This window comes from Leptonychotes weddellii, chromosome 6 (genome assembly GCF_054177405.1).
Source record: "Leptonychotes weddellii isolate Sample4059 chromosome 6, ASM5417740v2, whole genome shotgun sequence".
NCBI classification, from domain to species: domain Eukaryota; kingdom Metazoa; phylum Chordata; class Mammalia; order Carnivora; family Phocidae; genus Leptonychotes; species Leptonychotes weddellii.
The window spans coordinates 103,015,731-103,036,153 of record NC_138374.1 but is presented as its reverse complement, the minus strand read 5'-3'; the positions used below and the strand labels follow the sequence as shown (position 1 = coordinate 103,036,153).

The 20,423-nt window shown below is 46.3% G+C and overlaps 1 protein-coding gene across 7 annotated transcripts in view; it reads left to right on the top strand.

The window, feature by feature from the left end:
* The window catches only part of SMYD2 (SET and MYND domain containing 2), a 47,133-nt gene that overhangs the window by 14,054 nt on the left and 12,656 nt on the right, over positions 1-20,423 (top strand). For 2 of the 7 annotated variants that reach the window (XM_081824802.1, XM_081824804.1), the window contains exons 2-5: positions 3,082-3,145; positions 11,803-11,913; positions 14,567-14,627; positions 15,341-15,465. In XM_081824802.1, the coding sequence (XP_081680928.1) occupies positions 3,082-3,145; positions 11,803-11,913; positions 14,567-14,627; positions 15,341-15,465 (361 nt within the window). The remainder of the gene's footprint in view (positions 1-3,081; positions 3,146-11,802; positions 11,914-14,566; positions 14,628-15,340; positions 15,466-20,423) is intronic. The other 5 variants (XM_081824807.1, XM_081824808.1, XM_081824805.1 and 2 more) reach the window with 3 other exon arrangements.

Sequence of the window (20,423 nt, the reverse complement as noted above, 5' to 3'; positions counted from 1 at the left end):
GGTGCACGGACCCTTTCAGATCCCTACTTTTGTATCTTTGGGGTAAATACCCAGTAGTGGAATTGCTGGATCGTATGGTAGCTCTATTTTCAACTTTTTGAGGAACCTCCATACTGTTTTCCAGAGTGGCTGCACCAGCTTGCATTCTCATCAGGGACATTCTTAAGTAAAATCGGCCTTCTCCCCCCTTAACTCTGAGCCTGTGGAAGTCAAGAATACAGGGACGCGCGGACAGCTTGATTTGCTTTGATTTATACCAAGGCTCCTTTACACCTTACACCTGCTGCAGTGCAGTTGTCAAAACAGTGTTACTTTGAAAGTAGTTTGGACTCCACTGACTTCCGGGAAGGGTTCCTAGGATTCCGGAAGTCTCCAGACCACAATTTGAGAACCACTGGGACAGACTCTAGAAATTATGCAACAAATTGCCAACCCTTAAAAGTTAGCTATTTCTTTCTGTCTCTTGTTGTTTGTGGCTTGTGGACTTGGTAGCCGGCTAAGGTGAATGAAGCCTGGCCTTTGGGCAATTTATGGCTTTGATGAAATCCCACTAGAGTTCTTCCCTAGCTCTTGAGAGCCCAATTTTGCCTTTTCTCTCCCTTGGGATGTTACCATGAGGCTAAAAACAAGCCTTGGTTTCGTATTAACTTTATTGCTTGCCTCTGCAGGACAGGCCACCGAATCCTTGCTTTTTGGTATGATCTCGGGCTAATAAGGATATTTTTGTGATCATTTTCTCATCTTTTATATCAGTGGGTCTTAACTTTAGTTTCAGAGGCTGTTCAGTGTCCGTGGATGGGCTTTAGGTGGCTCAGAGCCCTTGAAATTTCACAAAATTTTCTGTTGTTTTGGAGGGTTGGGGAGAAGGTGGGTTGTTGGGATGATTAATAGCTTCAATCAAATTCTCAAAGAGCTTCTGTGACCTCACCCCCTGAAAAACAAACATTAATGAACGACTGCTTCAGATGGACATTTTTATGAGGTAACATCTACCCATCCATTATCCATTTCCACACGTACCTCTTTTTGGAAAGAATTCTAAAGTTCTATCCCTGGCTTGGCCCCTCTTTACTTTCCATCCCCTTGGCATTCTATAAGGTCTCTATCACTTAGCACTTGCTTACAAGTCACTTCACAGTTGTTTCTATACAGTCTCTTCTGTCCTTTCTTCCTCATTATAAAATGCAACAGAACAGGGACCATCCGTCTCGTTTCTCTTTCATTGCAAAATGCAAAGTCAGAGTCAGCATCCCTTCAGGTGCACCTTGGTTCGGGGCTGGGGCAGGGGGCTGAGGGGAGGTATTTTAGGCTAGAGAATCCACTCCGCCAAATCAGTGAGTTCCTTTTTAAACTATTGAGATGTGCAAACTCGGGATATTTATTTATACCTCAACCACAAGATGTGTTTTTCTCCCACACATTCTCCAGTCTGCTTCTTGGAATCCAAGTGCTGTCATGAAAACTGCAAGGCAGTCTGTTTAGCTCCAACAGGAGCATTTTGGGAGCAGTCTCGGTTCCGTGGGAGTAGTGTGGTGACTGCCGCTCGCTGACAAGGAGCAGAGGAGGACTCTGCAGCGTGATTCCCTGTGTATTCTAGAATAGCAGCTCCTCGGTGAGCTGGGGGGTGGGGTGGGGTGGGGTGGGGTGGGGTGGGCGGCCTGCACTGCGGTACAGACCCTGGCAGCAGCGACAGCGCCCCTCGTGGCAAGGCATCGGCATTGCCTCAAGTTGGAAGGCCGGCTTCAGGGCGGTGGGCAGGAGCCTGTGCTCTGATTGAACCATGCGGTTATTCCATTATCCTGCACCTCAAAAAGAATGTGTTTAAGGCTTCTGTCTGGTGGGGTTTAATTCAGTGGCTTCAGAGTTTTTGAAAAAGCTTTGACTTACCAAACACGACAAACACACTAGCACCTGACAGTTGGGAAACAACAGAGTCCCTGTCCTTTATGGGAAGCAGGGAGGTAATATGTCAAGGAAGGGGGGTATTGACCTCATTACAAAGAGGCAGAAGAATCACTCAGTGCAGTACACTGACGAGGTGGTGTGGATACCGATCACATCCAGTAATTTTTTTTTTTTTTTAAGATTTTATTTATTTGAGAGAAAGACAGCGAGAGAGGGAACACAAGCAGGGAGAGTGGGAGAGGGAGAAGCGGGCTTCTCGCTGATCAGGGACCCCGAAGCGGGGCTCGATCCCAGGACCCTGGGATCATGACCTGAGCCGGAGGCAGACACTTAACCACTGAGCCACCCAGGTACCCCGACATCCAGTAATGTTTTATCCAAGAATATGTCTCTGCTTGCTGAGTTGCATTATACGTATGCATACATACATATATATATATACACACACACACATATGTATTTTGAGTGGGGGGAGGGGCAGAGGGAGAGGGAGAGAGAAAATCGTAAGCAGACTCCACGCTAAATGCAGAGCCTGATGCAGGGCTCAATCATAGAACCCTGAGATCATGACCTCAACCGACTGAGCCACCCAGGCACCCCTGGGTTGCATTATTTTTAAACTTGGCATTCTGGGCAGCATGGTAATTATTGACCTATGCTATTCCATCTTCTGCCTTACTTGCATTTCTAAATAATAAAGGTTGTCACTCACACTGCATTTTTACCGGTGCAGGTGGCCTCCAATCCTCTGTCTGTATGAGGTCAGACCTCTAAGATGGTTTTGTTTATCTCTGACCCTCTTTAGTATGTGAGAAAATCAGGACCTAAGAGCCTTTGACTTGCCCCAGACTACCACAGGTGATGTGGAAGCTCTGGTGTCCCAGGCCAGGCTCATGAGTCATAGAGCACACCGCTCGTCAATTTGGAAGGTGCCCTTCCCACTGTCAGGGTCGGGAAACATTGGTGAATGTACTGTTTGACTAACTTACTCCTACTCAAGGACTGAATCTGGTCAAAATTCTCCTTTGGGAAAATGCCACTTTATCAGTGGGAGAGTAAGGTAAGGTGAATCTTGGCTCTGCTTCCCGACCAGATGGCTTTTATTATTGCATGATAAAATGTGCAGCTTCACGTTTCTGTGCCTCTTGCCACTACAGTGCCCTTTCTGTTTTTAAGGAAAGAAGGATTGTCCAAATGTGGAAGATGCAAGCAGGCATTTTACTGCAATGTGGAGTGTCAGGTAGGTTCTGGGCCAACTGGTAGGGAGGGCCTTGTTTCTGCTGAAGACTGGGACCCTGATGTCCTTCCTTTCCTTGTCACGCCATTCCCAGCACCCTTTTGCAGCCAGACCTGGAAAGCTTAGTTTGGGCCTCAGATGTGGCTGGATACCCCTGAGTGCTGGCCCAGGACTGACAGGCAGCCAGGGATAGACAACGACACTCTGGGGCCACAGGCAGGTGCAGGAGAAAGGGAAAGACTGGAGGAGGGCATGTTGGGTGCAGGCAGGTGTATTACCAAGGTTGACAGTTTGCCCCCAAGGCCACCAGCAGCAGATGGAACACTGTGGAGATGACAAATGAAAAATGCTAAAATGGTATCTTTAAAATATTTTAATTTTTACACCTCACAGGTCTGTATTTTTATAAATCCCCATAAGTAGGCCTCATGTCGCCCTTGGCCTGTTCAAACCCGGTCTGAGTCCAGCTAGACTTCGGTGAGCCCCTGGCACGGCCTGGGGGTGGCTGCTCCGAATCTGTACTTGGAGCTGGTGCCTTGGAAGCAGCCAGGGTTGGGCAGGCTCAGGAGGTGGGCTGCATGTAGACCGTGGGCCATCTGGTTCGATGGGTAAGTCTCCAGGGAATCCTGTAACGTGGGAGTGGGAAGCTCAAGGAGGAGTTTAGAGGAACTCTTGGTAGCTCTTTGAGGGACTAGGAGTGTTGTTTTCCATAGTTGTCTGCTAGATTCTGAATGTTTCACAGAATGTTCATAGGTATTCCACAGAAAACGCATTCCATGTTCTAACAATTTGAATTTAGGGAGAATATGATCTTTGACATCTGTATACCCTCCTTAGTCTATTTTTATTTTTTAAATGGAAACCTATTTTTTTAAATGGAAACCTGGGAAATGCTGATGCTATTAAACAGTGGCTCTAAGTGACAGGATTTTCTCCACAGTCTTTACCTCTTTATTTGGTGATTGTTCTTGCCAGGCTTGGTGTCATTTACCTCCCACACTCTCCCCCCGCCCCCCCCCCCCACCGCCTTCCCTGATCTATTTCTGATTAGTCACTACTTCATTGTTTTCTTTCTCTTCTCCCTATGCTGTTGGCCTCTGAAAAATCCCCAAAGAGCATTATTATTTATCAGTGGGAGAGATTGCTGAGCCCTGATGTCCCATCTGACCATAGAGCTCCAGTCACACGGGCCCCTTGCTGGAATGAAGCACAGGCTGAGCCATTGGCCTGGGGACATCTCCCTTGGCTCTGCAGACCCTGTGCGCAGCCCACTCTCCTATGTCTCCCACCGCAGGCTTCCAGAGATGGGCAGCCTGTGTGACAGCGAGAATATAAAGGGGCTTATCACTGAGTTTTCAGGGAGTGTGACTTCTTTTGAGGAGGAGAGATCATACTTTGCTCCTACCAGTTGTGGATAGAACATTCTGTGGTTGGATTGCTTTGGTGCTGGGGAGATCAGTGAGCCCTGGGAATTCCATAATTTGATTCCAGGAATGATAAGTTAGTTCTTTCTATATTTAAGTTAAATACTTCTAGAAAAATTAACTCATTACATTCTGGTTCTTTAGAGAAGCAAGATAGGAATATCACATAGAGTTCAGACAATGTAACACGGAATAGAAGATGATCCTAACTCTGCAATCCACTATCTCCATGAACTTGACAAGCCACAGGACCTCTCTGAGCTCAGTTTCTTCACACATGAATGAAGGCAATAGTGCCTATCCTGAAAAATGGTAGGGGCCTAGTGTTATGAGATCTATGAAAGCTCTCTATAATCATGACACTGTGGACAGGTGTGAGGACATATGGGAAATACTATGACAGTAATTTAGGCTGGACCGAAGCTTAGCTCTGTGCAAAGAATAAAGTATACAGCATACTTTAGATTTGATGGACTTGGGTTTTTTGTTTTTGTTTCTTTTACCCCAAGAGAATGGATGGATTCTAAAAACCTGAGAACACTAATGGTGTACTGTTGTGTGAGTCATGCTTGTTGCAAAATGAGTCTTAACTTCTCTGATTAACTGTAAACACTGCACTAATAGAAAGTATCAGACTGCGTGAGATGCCAAGTTATCTCTGGGTCTTCCGATCATGCTGCTAACTCTTCCATTACGCCTCCCTGGATGACACTATTTTGATGAACCATTGTGGTCCAATGGGGTTTTCAAGGTGGCCCATGTGGGTCCCCTGCCCTTCAGGACCTAGTTTCCCAAAGCTGCAGACTCAGAAAGCTCATCTGTGAGCACACAGTGAGGGGTGCTCTCCCTAGGGGGGTTCGCACGAACCAAATATGCTGGCCTGGATGTACCAGGATGCCTGCATATCACTTTACAACAAGCAGTTTGACAGTCTGTACATTCTCCTCCTGTGGACAGATTGTACAGGCAGTCAAATCTTAATGAGCTTGCTTGGGTAGCAGGGAAGCCCGGAGTGGAGGGTACTGCTCTGTGATGCTGAGTCATGTTCAAAGGCCTTCGGCCAAGGCAGCTTGCTATGTCCAACCTCATGATGGAGAGTCTTCCCTGCTAGTTACCCAGTGTTTGGGCCAGGGCCCCATCAGCCCTGGAGAGTACTTCTGCAATTCAATTTTGCTATGCTTCTGTGAAGTATCTAGTGGCCAAAGTACCCTCCTAGATGACAAGTGATACCTGGTTCCTGATACCACTTGTTGCTAGAGGTGACAGACTGGATTTCATCTGTACATTTCACCTATCTCCTGGCCATTGAGGTTTGCCATGCTTTTGTGCTGAAGAACTAAGTAAGAGCAGGGCAGTGGATTGTAATGACATAGAATGGTCCTAAGAGTTTAATAAAAGTGCCTAGAAAGAAATGGTAGTTCCAGAGCTTCGTACATAAAATCATTAGGGAGGAATCTGGGGCATTTGCTCCAGATAAAAGTGTGTTCAGGGTTCCTCCTAAGGGGGTGCTTGGGTGGGATCAAAGGGGGAGCTGTGCTGTACAAAACAAGGGCATCGATGGGAAGAGGCAGGTGACTGAGTGATTCTCCACCTAAGACACCAGGGCCCTCGGCTGCTCCCCACGACCACATAGACCCCGCCCACCTGGGGTGCAGGCCTGGGCATCAAACAGCAGAGGTGGGGTGGGGGTCAGAGTGAAGGTTAACGGGTCCAGCATGTGAGTAGAGAAGAAAACAGTGGCCACTAATGATTGGGTGACCTGCCCAAGGTCACAGTGGCAGAAGTGGGGACTAGGCTGTACCGACTGCTGGCGGAAGGCTGTCAGCACTTTCCAGCACTGTGCTTGGGGGTCCCTGAGGGCCCTCGGGAAGAGGGGCCACTATGGGAACACGTCAAAGAGAAGTGGCCTTCAGTGGACGTGAAAGGGGAGAGGCCCTTCTGGTGTCGTCTTTGCCAAAAATCTCCCCAAGAGTGCTAAGGCACACACTCCTCCCCAAGGGTGTCCTCTTCCCAGGGAGTACAGCATCTCAGTAGACCCCAGCCACTATGTGCACTCTCCCCAAGCCCTCTCTGTAACTGCAGTGCTTTAGGATTTCGCTTTATTTTATACAATTTGGTGATATCTTGTCCCATTTACTTTTCTCTTCATTCACTTGACTCCGTGTGATCCTGCCAGAGGAAAGATTTTAATTGATGATGCATGAAAGGATAATGGGAGGAAACATAAAAGAAATAGAAGTTCCTTTTTAGTTAGGCTTATTTTGTAACCAGTGTGTTTTAATGAACTATATTTATTTTTATAAATATGCCTGGAAAGCTAAGGATATTATTTCCTCACTGTAGACTTCTTCATTAAATTGCACCATGACATGTTCAAGAGAAGAGTTTTACAAAGTTAATTTATAGAGGAATCATTGTAGAATAGAACTTTCTAGGGTATTATTTCTTAACATTAACAAATAGAGAAGAAACTATTTGTGATGCATAAACGGAGGTGGGGTTGTGAGTGTGTTTTTGAAAGTAAGGGGCGTGCCCTGATGGGGATAAAAAAGCATGTGTGAGGAGCTTGTGACTAAGGACGTGAGAAAATGTGTGACATTCGTCATTGACGCGAGAGTAACTGAAGTGTAGAAGATGCCTAAGAAATGCTCATCTGACCTTCTTGTTATGGGTGATTTAGTGAATGGGGCCAGAGTCGTAGGTTCAATCCTGGTTAAATTCACTTTGGTTCCTTAACCCAAACCTAGGAAGCATCTTGAACTTGATCACTCTTTTCTCTAAATGTTTCACATCACCGGTGGGAAAACATGTGGATGAATGAATGAGCCCATCCCATGGCTCTTGCAGGGGAACATAAAACAAAGCACATACCCTTGTGATGGGGGCTCAGCAGCCTCAGTCACCTTCGTGTGAGTTGGTCAGTGTGCACCTGACTCCTTTTGCACTCTTCCCCTTGATGAAATGGTAGTGGCAGCAGAAATCCCATGAGGTTTTCTTACTGTTCCACATTTCAGGAAGTCCCATGCATTTGTCCACATAGACTACCTCTGTTTTGAAAGCTCCGTTATAGCAAGAGAAATGCTAGGTGCAAGAGTTAGGAAAGGGGACTTCGCAATAAAAACCCAATCTCCTTGTCCAGGCAGACAGCATTATCTTTCGCTAGGCAGAAAACTGGATGAAATAACAGTCAGTCGTTTCTTCCAGGGTGCACCAGCATTCACCATGAGACAATTTTACAACTCTTTACTCGTCTTGAAGCATTTTTGTCTGTGCACAAACAGGAAAATCATGCAGAGCAGTTACTACATTGGCTGAAAATGACTTTGAAGTTTAAAAAGGGTACAGAAATTTCTGTATCTTCCTTTTACATAGATTTAATTATTTAATTTCATTGCACAAATAATCTATGCTCATTTTAGAAAAATCAGAAAGTGTAGTCTGATATGAGAACAGAAAGAGGATCCATAATCTTGTCCTTCCAAGAAAATCACTATTAGCACTTTGGTATCTGTCTGAGTCCTTCCTGTCCGTTTATTTGTATGTTACTTTTCTGGACAAATAGGATCCACGTTTACATAAAATTGTAAAAAGATTGCAATTAGGACAGGAGAAATAGCTTGACTTTTGAAGAAAAATACTCGAAAAAGTTTTAGAAAAACTGACAAAAATGTTTTAAAAAGCATAAGCGTTTGCAAAACCACTCTGTGTACGAAGAAACTGCCCCAATACTAAAGCACAACAAAACAAAACAAAAAGTATTCATTGATACTATTCATTCCTATTCATCAGGATAGCCTAATTTTTTTTTTTCTATTTTGTCCATTCTGATTATTTAAGTTTTTCTAGTCAAAACCAGGGCAAGTTGCCACTGTCAAATTCTCTCCGGTACGTGGACCATCCCTGTGACAGAAGACGGCACGTCCTGATGCTCTCAGAACCGAACTGACGCTCCTGCCACATGATAGCCTCCCTCCCACCTTTTTTTTGTTTTTTAAAGAATTAAAACAGAGCAGTGCCGTGGAGGTGCATCTCTGTCATTCCTCCCTTCATCCACATCTCTCACCATCTTCCCGAAGAAGGTGACAACTTATTTGGGGACATTTCCCTTGATGACACATCCGTGATTGCACACTTCAGTGAATTTATTGCGCTCTGATTTCATGGCTCTGTGGATCTGTGTCACATACGTGTCTCCGGACACAGTCACAGACTACTTCACGTCCGAGACTACTTCTTCCCTCCCTGCCTCCAGGGTCAGTTGCAGGGCTCATTGAATGAATGAATAAATGAGCGAACGAACGAACAAACAAGTGAATGAACAGGTACCCACGTGTTTTAAGGGTGCACCATGTGCCAGGCGCTGTTTTAAATGCTTCTCGTGGATGAGCTGATTGGATTCTGACGGGGGCCCTTTGTGGTTGCACGGATGCCTGATTGTCCCCGTACGAAGGTCTTACGTGTCTTGGTCCTCTTCAGGCTTCCGATCTCATTATCACTGTCGGAAGGTGTCAAATCATAGCCTCAGAATTCTGGACCTGCTAAGTAACTTAGGGATTACGTTATTGACAGCCAAGGGTACAGCTGCAGAGGGATTAAGAGGTCCGCCGGGTGTCACATAGCTGCAGAGTGGGGGCAAGAAAGCAGGTTTCCTGAGCCCCAGACCAGGGTCCACTGACTTGACAGCACTCTGCTCTCCTCCCAGAGGCTCCCTTCCCTTTGAGGACATGCGCATCAGTAAATGTCAGCATTGTGTGTTGTTGATATTAACATTGATTTTATATGCTGCTAATGAATTCTATTAGTAAATAATAGATAAATCATGGTAAGAAAGGTTAGTATTAACCTTCCTTCTCCCAGTCATTGTTGTTGAACACCGAAGACAAGACCTACTGTTCAGGAACCCAGTATCTCAAAGGCCCTGCAAAGGCCTCCTCTTAGAATTCCTGGTTTCACCCTGGACACGTGCTCATGGTTGTTAATGATCCATCTGTCTCCAGCTGGGGGTCCCCATTCCCCTCAGATGCCCCAAGCCCTGAAGCCTTCTTGGTCTTTCCCTCTTTGCCTGATCGCCCTGCTCTCATTTCAGGCTTTGGCTAAAAACACATCCCCTTCTCCCTTGTGCATATCTCGTCATTTCTTTCTCTCCCTACCTTTAGTTCTATTCGGCAGGGCGTTATTTAACATCTTGGCACAGAACTTGAGCCAGTGGCCTGTGCCACGTAGTGCATTAAATCATGAAGTGACATCGTGTCCTTCCTTCTTGGGGTGGGGGTGGGGGGCAGGGGACAAGGAGACATCTTCATTCTTGCAGCAACTTTATCGAGGACCTCGTAAATGCAAGGCCCTGTTCTAGCTTCTGGGGTTATAAATGTGGGAAAAAACCCACACCAGACCGAGTTCCTTTATTTTAATAGGGGGAGACAGATACTAAAAAACTAATAAATATGTAGTATATCAGGTGGTGAGAAGTGCCTAAGAAGAAGTAGAGAGCAAGGAAGTGGACAGGGATGGGCGTGTGCAATTTTTAGTAGGGTATTCATGGCAGGCATTTGAGAAGGTGACGTTTGAGCCAGAGATGTGGAAGGGTTAGGGAGCAAAATGGATATCAAGGGGGAAGAGGGCACTAGCCAGGAGTACAGCAGGTGCAAAAGGTCTTAAGGCAGGACTATGCACGGTCTGTGTAAGGAGCAGCCGGGGGGCTGAGGTGAGAGAGAGCATGGTAGAAGGTGATTAGGTCAGAGGAGTAGAGGGGGGGCTCCCATCATGAGTGGCTTCTCAGTCATCTTTAAGCCCCTTGCCTTTTGCTCTGAGATGAGAAGCCATTAGAAGGTTCTGAGGTGAGAACTGGCATGATCTGAGTTCTGTGTAGCAGGATCGACTAGCCTGCTGCTCTGTTGAGCCTTGTCCACAGGGGCAGAAGCAGGCATCCGGGTAGGAGGCCTGCGCAGCACTGGTGGTGAGAGGTGTCGGGGCTGCAGCAGGGTAGGAAGGTGGGGTGGCGAGGGGTGATCAGGTTCTAGATCTGTTCAAAGGCAGGGAAAATGGATGTGCTGGAGTGATTGGGGAGCGTGGGAGGGGAGACAGGCGGCAGGAATGACCCCGGGTTCTAGCCTGAGCATCTGAAAGAACAGACTCGCTGTTTTCTGAGGTGGGGAAGGCTGAGGGAAGAACAGGACATGCCCACTTCCATTGAGAGAGAGAGCGTGTCTGCGGACTCCCATCCGTATATCATGTGCTGTGGTATTTCCCACCTCAAAAGTCATCCTCCCTCCTCCTTTCACCCCCAAGCCTTCACCCATTCCTCCCAGTTTCCAGCTCTGCTTTGGCTCTCCCTGGAGTCCCCTCCACACCCCCACCTGCCCCTGACCCCATCACGCCAGCACCGCTGGTTCTTGTCAATCAGCAATGGCCTCCATGATGTCCAGTCCGTTCTCAGTCATCCCCCCACCCTTGCCACCAGCGAGGGCATCACCAGCTCCTCCCCTAGCCCTCAGACTCCTGTCCTCCATGGCCACCACGGGACCACGGTGTCCTTCCTCCCTCAGCCTCGCCCATCCCCACGGACAGTGTCTCTACCCTGCCAATAGTGAGCACATACCCTTGGTATGGAACATAGAGCGTCAAGGAGCATAAGAGCGTCAAGACGGGACAAAAAGAAATACAATGTTCCTATGTTGTCAAACGAATCTTCAGGGAATCTGTATTCCTGAATATGCCCAGTAGTTGCCTCTGCCAGACTCTTTGGGGTCCCCTATCAAAGCCTTCATTTGTGTTTTGTTTTTGTCACCTATAAAAGGAGACTGGTTGCTGAGTGCAGCTCTCAGTGATTTGCCCTGATGTGAGAACAGAAGCAGAACAGGACTGTGAGGGAGCAGGGCCAGATCAATGGCTAATACCCCAAATCACTCACCGCTGCAGTTTGACAACTCCCACAGATAATGGAAAGCCGCGTGCGTTGTTTGGAATAATGAGAGGCTGCAGAAAGATGAGAGGCTTGATGAAAAAACACAAAGCAGATTTTCTCATCCCAACAACCTTGGCCAGGCCCGAGTCAAGGTCATACAACCGTCTCTATCTTAAAGGATGTTTTTATCTCTAGCTTTTGTGAGCTTCACCATGTTTTCCAAAAGGAAACATATTTCACTTGACCTTAACTAGAAGGACTTACTGCATCCTCTCTTCTTGAACTTTATTCCTGTGTGTGTGTGTTTAATCTTTTTTTTTTAACCTTCCCAGAAAGAAGATTGGCCCATGCACAAGCTGGAATGTTCTCCCATGGTTGTTTTTGGGGAAAACTGGAATCCCTCAGAGACTGTAAGGCTAACTGCAAGGATTCTGGCCAAACAGGTGAGGAAATGGGATGGTGTTCAAGTGTACTTTCTTTTTTCTTTTCCTTAAAGGTCAGAAAGATGAGTGGCCTGTGGTGATCGTCTCTTGTTAAACATTCTTGGACTCTATTTCCCGTCACGTCCCTATGGACAGGCGTGGGAATAACACTCCAGGCAGAAGCTGGTTTGTTGTTTGCCCTGTGCAACGAGGATGTCACTTACCCCAGGTCAGGAATGCAGCCACAGCTGTTAAATTCTGAACTTTTTTTTATGAGACAGGTTTACATAGAAGAATACGGCCTTTCACAGCGTGAAGACCTGAGTGAAAATAACTGGAGCATCTTAGGGAACCAGACTGGCCTGAGAAGCTTTGTGATTTTCCCCTTTCTTTCTGACACCCGGACTGCTCCCTGTCCCTCCTCCCAGCAGCGTCCTGTTCCTCCCCGTCGCCGTCTCTTTACTTGCTCTCGTTTAGGCAGGCAGGGAACGGGATGGAACAGCCAGCATGGCAGATGCGAAGGAGAAGGGGAAGGAGTGGAAAAAAGTAGAAATCGAGGCAAAGTGAGAGAGGAAGAGGGTAAAAGAAAGAAGTAGTAGAGAAAGAAATGCCCCCAAGGGGAACAGATGATGGCCATGAACAGTTTCCTCCAAAGATGACGCCAGGACTGGAATCCTCCGCCTTTTTTTGGTCAGTCCTTACTGACTGAGGGCTAATGAGGTGCCGGATCTCCAAAGGACCAAACTAAAAGATGGGGGAGAAGTACCGTAGGACATGTCCTTGTGACACAGTGTAATAGGCTATATGGTGCTCAGAAGGCATAGATCTGCAGAGGTGCCTGCTCGTATCGAGGAGGTGCTTGCTACTAAGAAGTTGGTGGCAGGGCTTCTGTACTGTACATGTCTTTTTTTTTTTTAAGATTTTATTTATTTGTCAGAGCGAGCACAAGCAAGAGGAGTGGCAGGCAGAGGGAGAAGCAGGGAGCCCAGTGCGGGACTCCATCCCAGGACCTTGGGACTTCATGACCTGAGCCGAAGGCAGCTGCTTAACCAACTGAGCCACCCAGGCGTCCCAATACTGTACATGTCTTGAAGCTGAAATTTCATCCACTTCTTCTTTATACCTGCCACACTGCCTCCCTTTAAAACTTCCTATTTTTTATCTAAGCCAAATGGGATTGTAATGATTGGCACATATCTGTCCCCGGCCCAAGTTAGGATTCTGGGCCGCATAAACAGAGGTAGAACATTTCCAAACTCTGAGGTCATTGTTCCATTATGTGCGGCGTGGGTCAGGTGCTTGCTGAAATGCCACTTTATCCGCTCCGGGATAAGCAGAGGATTCAAGGGTTGCCTGTAGGGTGAGATCAAAAACATCCAAACTGTTTTCCTAGGAGGATGTTAACTTTTGAGTCCTTACTAACAATTATCTTTTAAATATACGCTGAGTTCTTGGTCAGGAGGAAAGGGTAGGAGGTGGTGTGCCTGGGCGTGGTGTCAGGGTGAACAGGCCATCGCAGTAAGATCTGTGAGTGTTTTGGGAAGGGTGCGGTGCCCAGTCTGATGGTTCTCCCCTGCCCCGCCTCATACTCTTTGGTGGCATTTATAGTATTGTGGTTAAAATTCAGAAGAAGCTGGTGTACTTTCCTGAATGAAAAGCTTTCCCAGGCAAGATGACTTAACTAATCTTACAGAAATGTATCCTGTGAATGGAAGATTTCTGCTCCAAAAAAGAACAATGGAAATGTTTTGGCACCAGGAGGGGTGGTCTGAAGGCCCTGATGAGTTTATGCCAGTTCCATTCAACTTGTATTATAATTACTATTACTACTGATAGTCTATTAAATTAAAAGTTACCTGGCCATCCTTTCATCTCAGTAGGACTTGATGATTAGAAAAACCAGACCATTTGTATTCTAGTGGCTTGCAAAGGATTAGGGGAGACAGGCTACCCAACTACCAAGGGGAAGCTTAACATGTTAACTAGGGAGGTGAGAGCGTCCTGCTAGACCACCTGTATCCCCAGATTGAATAGCCAGATGACAAAGACACGGCCTCAGGCCAGCTCTTGAGCTCTGCTTTTGAACTCTTGTCAACACCAAGTTTATTCATGTTCTCAAAGCCTAGCAGGTTTACTATTGTTAGCTCCTCTTGGGGTGTCTAGAACAAAGCCAGCAACACGTTTAAAGTGAATCTGGGCTCACAGATACCACCAAAAGTGTTCTTTTTGAAACACAGAATTTGAGATCATTTTAGCCTATGCTTAAAGAAAGTGTAAAATGGATGGGGGGTTTGATTTTGTTCCTTTTTAGAAGGAGAAATAATAAATAGGATGGTTCCTCTCTACACTCAGAGTCCTTTTAAGTCGGGTCCCTAAAAAGTTGATTTCTCGCCACTCTTCTTTCCCGTAGCAGGCATCTTTGAGCCTACTGTGTGCACGTCTCGCTGTCAGGGTGTCAGGAATGTGGCAGCCGCTTTAGAAAGTTTTCCGGAAGAGTCTTTCCGATTTGGGCTGGGCAGACACTCTCGGCGCCCGATGGCAGGACTCCTGGGAGAGTCTTCTTTGCTCCATTGAGAATCAGTGCTCTTCCTTCATGTCGATGTAACAGTGAAAGCACTACTCTTTGCCCTGGTGGTTAACATCTCCATCTGTGTGATTTCTTCCCGATTACTAGCAGATGCACCCAGAGCGAACAACTTCCGAGAAGCTGTTGGCCGTGAAGGAGTTTGAATCGCGTAAGTCTGTCTGTGACTGGCCGAGCAGTTGTTGCAGCAACACGTCTGTGGACGAGGCAGGGTTGGGGAAAGGCACGGGAAGCTCGTATTCCTCGTGGTACTGGGGATTTTAAGGAATAGTTTCTACTTTGACTCATGTGCCTGTTTTGAAAAATGACTGTAACTTTTTTTTTTTCCCCCCTGAGTTGACATGATGACTAGGAAATCATTAGGGGGAAGTAGGAACTCTCAGATGAATTGCTGCATCCCGAGCTATCTCCTGCTGGCTCTCCTGGCATGCTGAATATTTTTGTATCTTCACTGAATTGCAGTTCAGTAAACAGCTGGTGTCCTTACTGAAAGGCATTAAATCAGGGCTCTCTAGCTCCTTGACCATGACACAGATTCCAGGGCTAGTGGTGGGGGGAGGGGGCCGCACTAGACCGAGGCTGCTTATCAGCGCTAGCCACTCATTCCTGACCTCATTGCTCACGGTCAGTTGAAATTTCATGTCCTGAGTGACTTCCAGCTGTCAGAGGAAGAGAAGAACGAAATAGCATGCTTTTCTTAGAATTTATCAGTTACACCAAGTAATGGGGAAGAATATTTTCTGGGGGCTCCGTGGGTTTTTGTTTTTGTTTTTTTCCTCCCTCCATGCCATTTACAGTAAGACAAGGAGGTAGCTAGAAAGCCAGAGTTTTCTACCTGGTGAATAATGGTTTGTTTATCCCCAGATCTGGATAAATTAGACAATGAGAAGAAAGACTTGATTCAGAGTGATATTGCTGCACTTCATCACTTTTACTCCAAGCACCTTGAATTCCCGGACAGTGATAGCTTGGTGGTCCTCTTTGCACAGGTAAGAATGCCAGCATCTGGTGACCCTCCGCTAGCCTTTCCCTGCCCAAGTCCCTCTCCCCAGCACACACTCGGTAAAGATGAACGGAAATAGACTGATGGCTTCTGTAATGACAAGGCTGCTGACCTGTTGGACCCTGTTTTGCATAGCCCTGCTAGGTGACCTTGAGCAGACCTTGAGCTGGCCCTCCTTGATGGGTGGTACATAGGAAATTTACCTGACCTCTGCCTCTTGCCACAGAAAGAGTTTATGCAAACAGGGGGTTGTCGGTGCCCCAGTACTGTGGCCTTCTAGACGCTCTTTGAAAGGAAAGACCATTTGAGGTTCCCACATTAAATTTCACGTTTCTTCTCTTAAACCTTCCGTTCTGACAGTAGTGTTTTCTTCTGCCAACACTGTGTTGATAAAGCACAGGCAAACCCAGATGTGCCCAAGAGGGAGGCCCTCTCAGATAGCCCTAGGAAGGAACGTCACCACAGAGAGGAGCCCGAGTGGGTCTCGGGACAGCTAGTCTTTACGGACGGACGGTAAGACGTCTTTAGCAAAGTCGATGTTTACCAAAAGCAGGCCAGATAAAAAGATTAGAGAGACTTCTAGATAAGAGCAACTTAGAAGTGATCGAGGCCCTGGAAACCAGCCGTGTGGAAGGGCTATGACGTAGGCACGGCTGGAGCAGAAGAAGAAGGTGCAGCGATCACTCCGTGTCTGCGCGCAGTCTGGGTGCAGAGATGCTGCTCTCCCGGCGAGGGTGGTTCTTCCTGGCCCGACTTGCCGGGTCCGATTTTTCTCCCTTACATAGCCTGCGTCTTCCCCTACAAGCCGGACCTGTAGTTGAAGGTGACCTGCCCAGAGAGAGAAATACGGCAGGACTGTTGCAGGGGTGCCCACAGCTACGTTCCCCTGCCAGAACCTTCCGTCTCTAGCTCCACAAAAGACCTCGGGTGGCTGCTTACCCATCTTGGTCTTAGAACAGAATCAGCTTCGCCTGTGTACCCTTTGACCCAGTAATTCTCTCTCCAGGAATCTGTCCTAAAGAAGTAATCAGAGACTGTGGACAGTAATTGACACGCCAATGGTCTATTGTGGGGTTCTTTTTAAAACTGAAAAAAAAAAGTAAAAAAGGAAATATAAATGGCCAGCAGTACAGGAGTTTGGAAAATAAATTATGGCATAGCCTTATGATGGGGGGTTATATGGCCTCTATATTTTGTTTCAACAAATGTCTAAAGATGTGCAAAACATTGATATAGCTGTAAGTGTAAAAGCAGGATAAAAATGTATATAATAAGAAAATACACATACATATGTTAAAAAAAAGATTCAGTAGAAGGTCACAGGTGATTATCTCCTGAGTTGTAGAAAATTTCTGAATTTTCTACAATGAGTGTGTATAACTTAAGAAAACACTCAAAAGGGCGCCTGCGTGGCTCAGATGGTTAAGCGTCTGCCTTCAGCTCAGGTCATGATCCCAGGGTCCTGGGATCGAGTCCCGCATCGGGCTCTCTGCTCCTTGGGAGCCTGCTTCTCCCTCTGCCTCTCTCTCTCTCTGTCTCTCATGAATAAATAAAAAAAAAAAAAAAAAGAAAACACTCAAAAGGGAGCGCCTGGGTGACTCAGTTGGTTAAGTGTCTGCCTGAGGCTCAGGTCATGATCCCAGGGTCTTGGGACCCCACCTCGGACTCCCTGTTCAGTGGGGAGTCTGCTTGTCCCTCTACCCCTCCCCCACCAGCACGTGCACACGCTCGCTCGCTCTCTCAAATAAATAAATAAAATCTTAAACACTAAAAAGAAGAAAAAGATTAAAAAGCGCCCATAATTCTTCCACTTCAAAAATTACACCTCTAAAGAGTGAAGTGAGTCTTCATCTGTTTTCCGATCCACTTTAACCACCATGAGCATGACTGCAGTCAGTTGGATGAATTCCTTGATGGACGTAATATTATAGATATATTTCTATTTTGTGAGTATCATCATCAGAAAAAAAAAATGGATTCCATTTATGAACATTAAAGTAGATTTTCCTGATTTTCACATTATCGTGGATTTACAACACACTTTCCTAAATGTCCTAAGACAGTGGATTTGGGTGACAGTGGGAAGTTGAGGAATTGACTAATCTGCCATTTGTTTTTTAAAAAAAATGAGATACCTGACTCTCTTTCTGGACTAGAGGGGGCATGGTTATATGAAAACCCAGGAGAGATGAAATAAATAGTGTATTTTCCCTTCTAGCTGTGAAAGAAAGAATCCCTTTTCCTCCAGCACAGTAATATATGCTGATGACTTCTTAGTGTTGGTGTAGGAGATATGGGACCCTATTTTCACAACCAGAAATCAAGGCACTTGATCTCACAAGCAGAAGTATATTTGTGGTGAAAATTACTCAGAAACTTTGACATTTGGACTGACTTAGAAAATCCAGGAGAAATATATGTATATATATCTCCACACACACATATATATTCACACACACACACACACACAACTGAAATAATTCCTTTATAGACTTTATCAAATCGTAATATCCATTCCCAGATTGTGTGTGCGTGTGTATACACGTGTATACGCATGCACACACACACACACCTACACACATATATTTTTTAATATATGAATTTGAAAAGGGACATTTAGTGTCCCCAGAGAAAACTAAAGCAAAGCTGAAAAGTGCTGTTCCAGCCCCGGGCCACCCTCTGGTCCTGCCTCCCAGCCCCAAGCTGCGTGTCCTCTGTTCCAGCCTCTGAGCCCTCTCCTGCCGCTGCTTCGTGGGAGGGCGTCGTGCGTTAGCTTGTGGCCCAGCAGGGGCTGGCCGTAGAAGGTGACTGCACCCCTCAGCACTGAGGTGCACTTTAATCACTGGGGACATATGCACGGTTGGGAAGTGTATTTTTGGTGTGCATCCTACATCTGGTCTAAATGCTAATTATGAGAATAGCTTTAGCAAGGCACTTATGCCTGATTTGACTTGAAAAAAAGGACTATGACCCATGCATCTTTCTTAACAACATGCAAGTTCACTTTTCTTCTCTAGGGATATTTCAGAGGGGAGGGAAAACTGGCAGAGAAATTGCTATGCAGTTTGGCTTGCACCCCATCCCCATCTCCCAGGAAGGAACAGTGATGACGCTGTCTCATAGGAGCCTTTGCTCCTGAAGAAACACACTCACACTTCCACAGTGAGAGGTGGAGGGTGGAGGTAATCGAGCGACCAGGGGTCGTAGAACGTTGAAGCCTGAAGGAATTTGGAGTCATACACTGATCCAGTTGAGCTCCATGCAGAGGAAGAGACTAAGAGGCAAAGGAGTGAGTCTCCTACCCTTTAGAGTTAGTGAGGAGCTGTCTGTCCCTCCATCAGTTTTGAAAATTGTTGCTAGATTCTTATTCATTCTCTCCTTCTGCAGACACTGCTGAGGCATGTTACTACCCGGTCTGAGGTTGTCTGTAGATCATTCAGGACCTACTATGGTGCAGGGCACATAGTTCATGGTCTAGTACGTTTTGTTGAATGAATGAGAATCCTAATTTACTCTTACGTAATGTTGGTTGTGGGTCATTGGTTCATGGTAGTTGGTTAATGTCCTGATGACACAACAGGTTGGGGTACTTGAAGATGGCACAAAAAATAGTACATTACGTCTTCTGCATAGAAATGCCCAATACCTCCGGACTTCGAAGGCTGTCCATTGTTCCAACCTGCAGCAATCTCTTTTTACGTTGAAAATTGTAAATACTGGTTGTAAATATGTTGAATTGCAAAAACCACAAATGAAACCCATCACAGCCTTTACTTCTCTGTGTGCCAAGATTTCTAAGCCTTTGACATTGGCCTTTTAATTTTATGGAAAATTGCCTTATTAATATTCCTAGATCAAAACAATTTCAGAGGAAAATGGCATAGGGTGAAACTCTTCTGTTTCTGAGAACTTTGCTGTCTGAATGTCTAGTCTGAACTCTGACTCCTGTTCTGCCACTCACTACTTACATGGCCTTGAGCAAGTTCTTAATCATTGACCTCTGCCTGAGTCTCAGTTTCCACATCTGTAAAATGGGTTATGTCAGAGCAGTTTTGCAGATTTATGAGAGTAAATATGTAGCACCTAGCATAGGGCCTGGCCCAGAAGAAGCGCTCAGTGGATGCTAGTTTTAAAAAGCCCATCTGGTGGCCTGAAACATACCCATGCGGTCTCTCCAGTATGGAAGAGCATGGTTCTGGCCCATGGGGTGAAAGCGATCAGCGTGCGTGCCTCACACCCAGCCTTCATAGCAGCTTGGCAGGAGCGGGGGTCTCAGCCTTTGCCACTGGCTTTGGGCAAGTCACTGCTCCTCTCTGACTTCAAGTTCATCATTTGAAAAGTAAAAAGACTGAGCCCCCTTCCAGTTCTGAAATCTTAGCTACAAAGGGAAAATACCCACTGAATTGTCTCCCAGTAAACCAGGTGTTCCTCGAGGCAGATTTTGGCCTGTTCATCCTTCTGTGCCCAGTGCCCAGCCTGCAAGAGCTCTCAGTGAATGTCGGTAGAAAGAATGAATTTATGGAAAACCATAAAATTGGGGATGTACAGTCCTCATTTGTACCTGCTTGCTCTAGGTTAGACTTCCACAAGCGTGAGAGTTGCTCGTGGCATTTTTCAATGTAACATTTCTTTTTAAGGCTGAGAAAGTCGCCAGTGGTTTATATGGGCTGAGACGTGAAAGGCAGGCCTCTGTTCCTTAGCCTCAGGCCCTTGGCTCCTCTGCCTCTCGAGGGGATGGGCAGCAGTTAGATTAGCTGTGGCAGGGTTTTCCCATTTACCACCTCACCTCATGGGGTAGGTCCTGGATTAAGTGACTTCTTTTTTGTTAATGTGTTATTTACTGGAGTATAATAGGTGTACAATATTATGTGAGCTTCAGGTATACAACATAGTGATTCAGCACTGGTAGACATTGAGAAATGGTCACTGCTCTAAGTCCAGTTG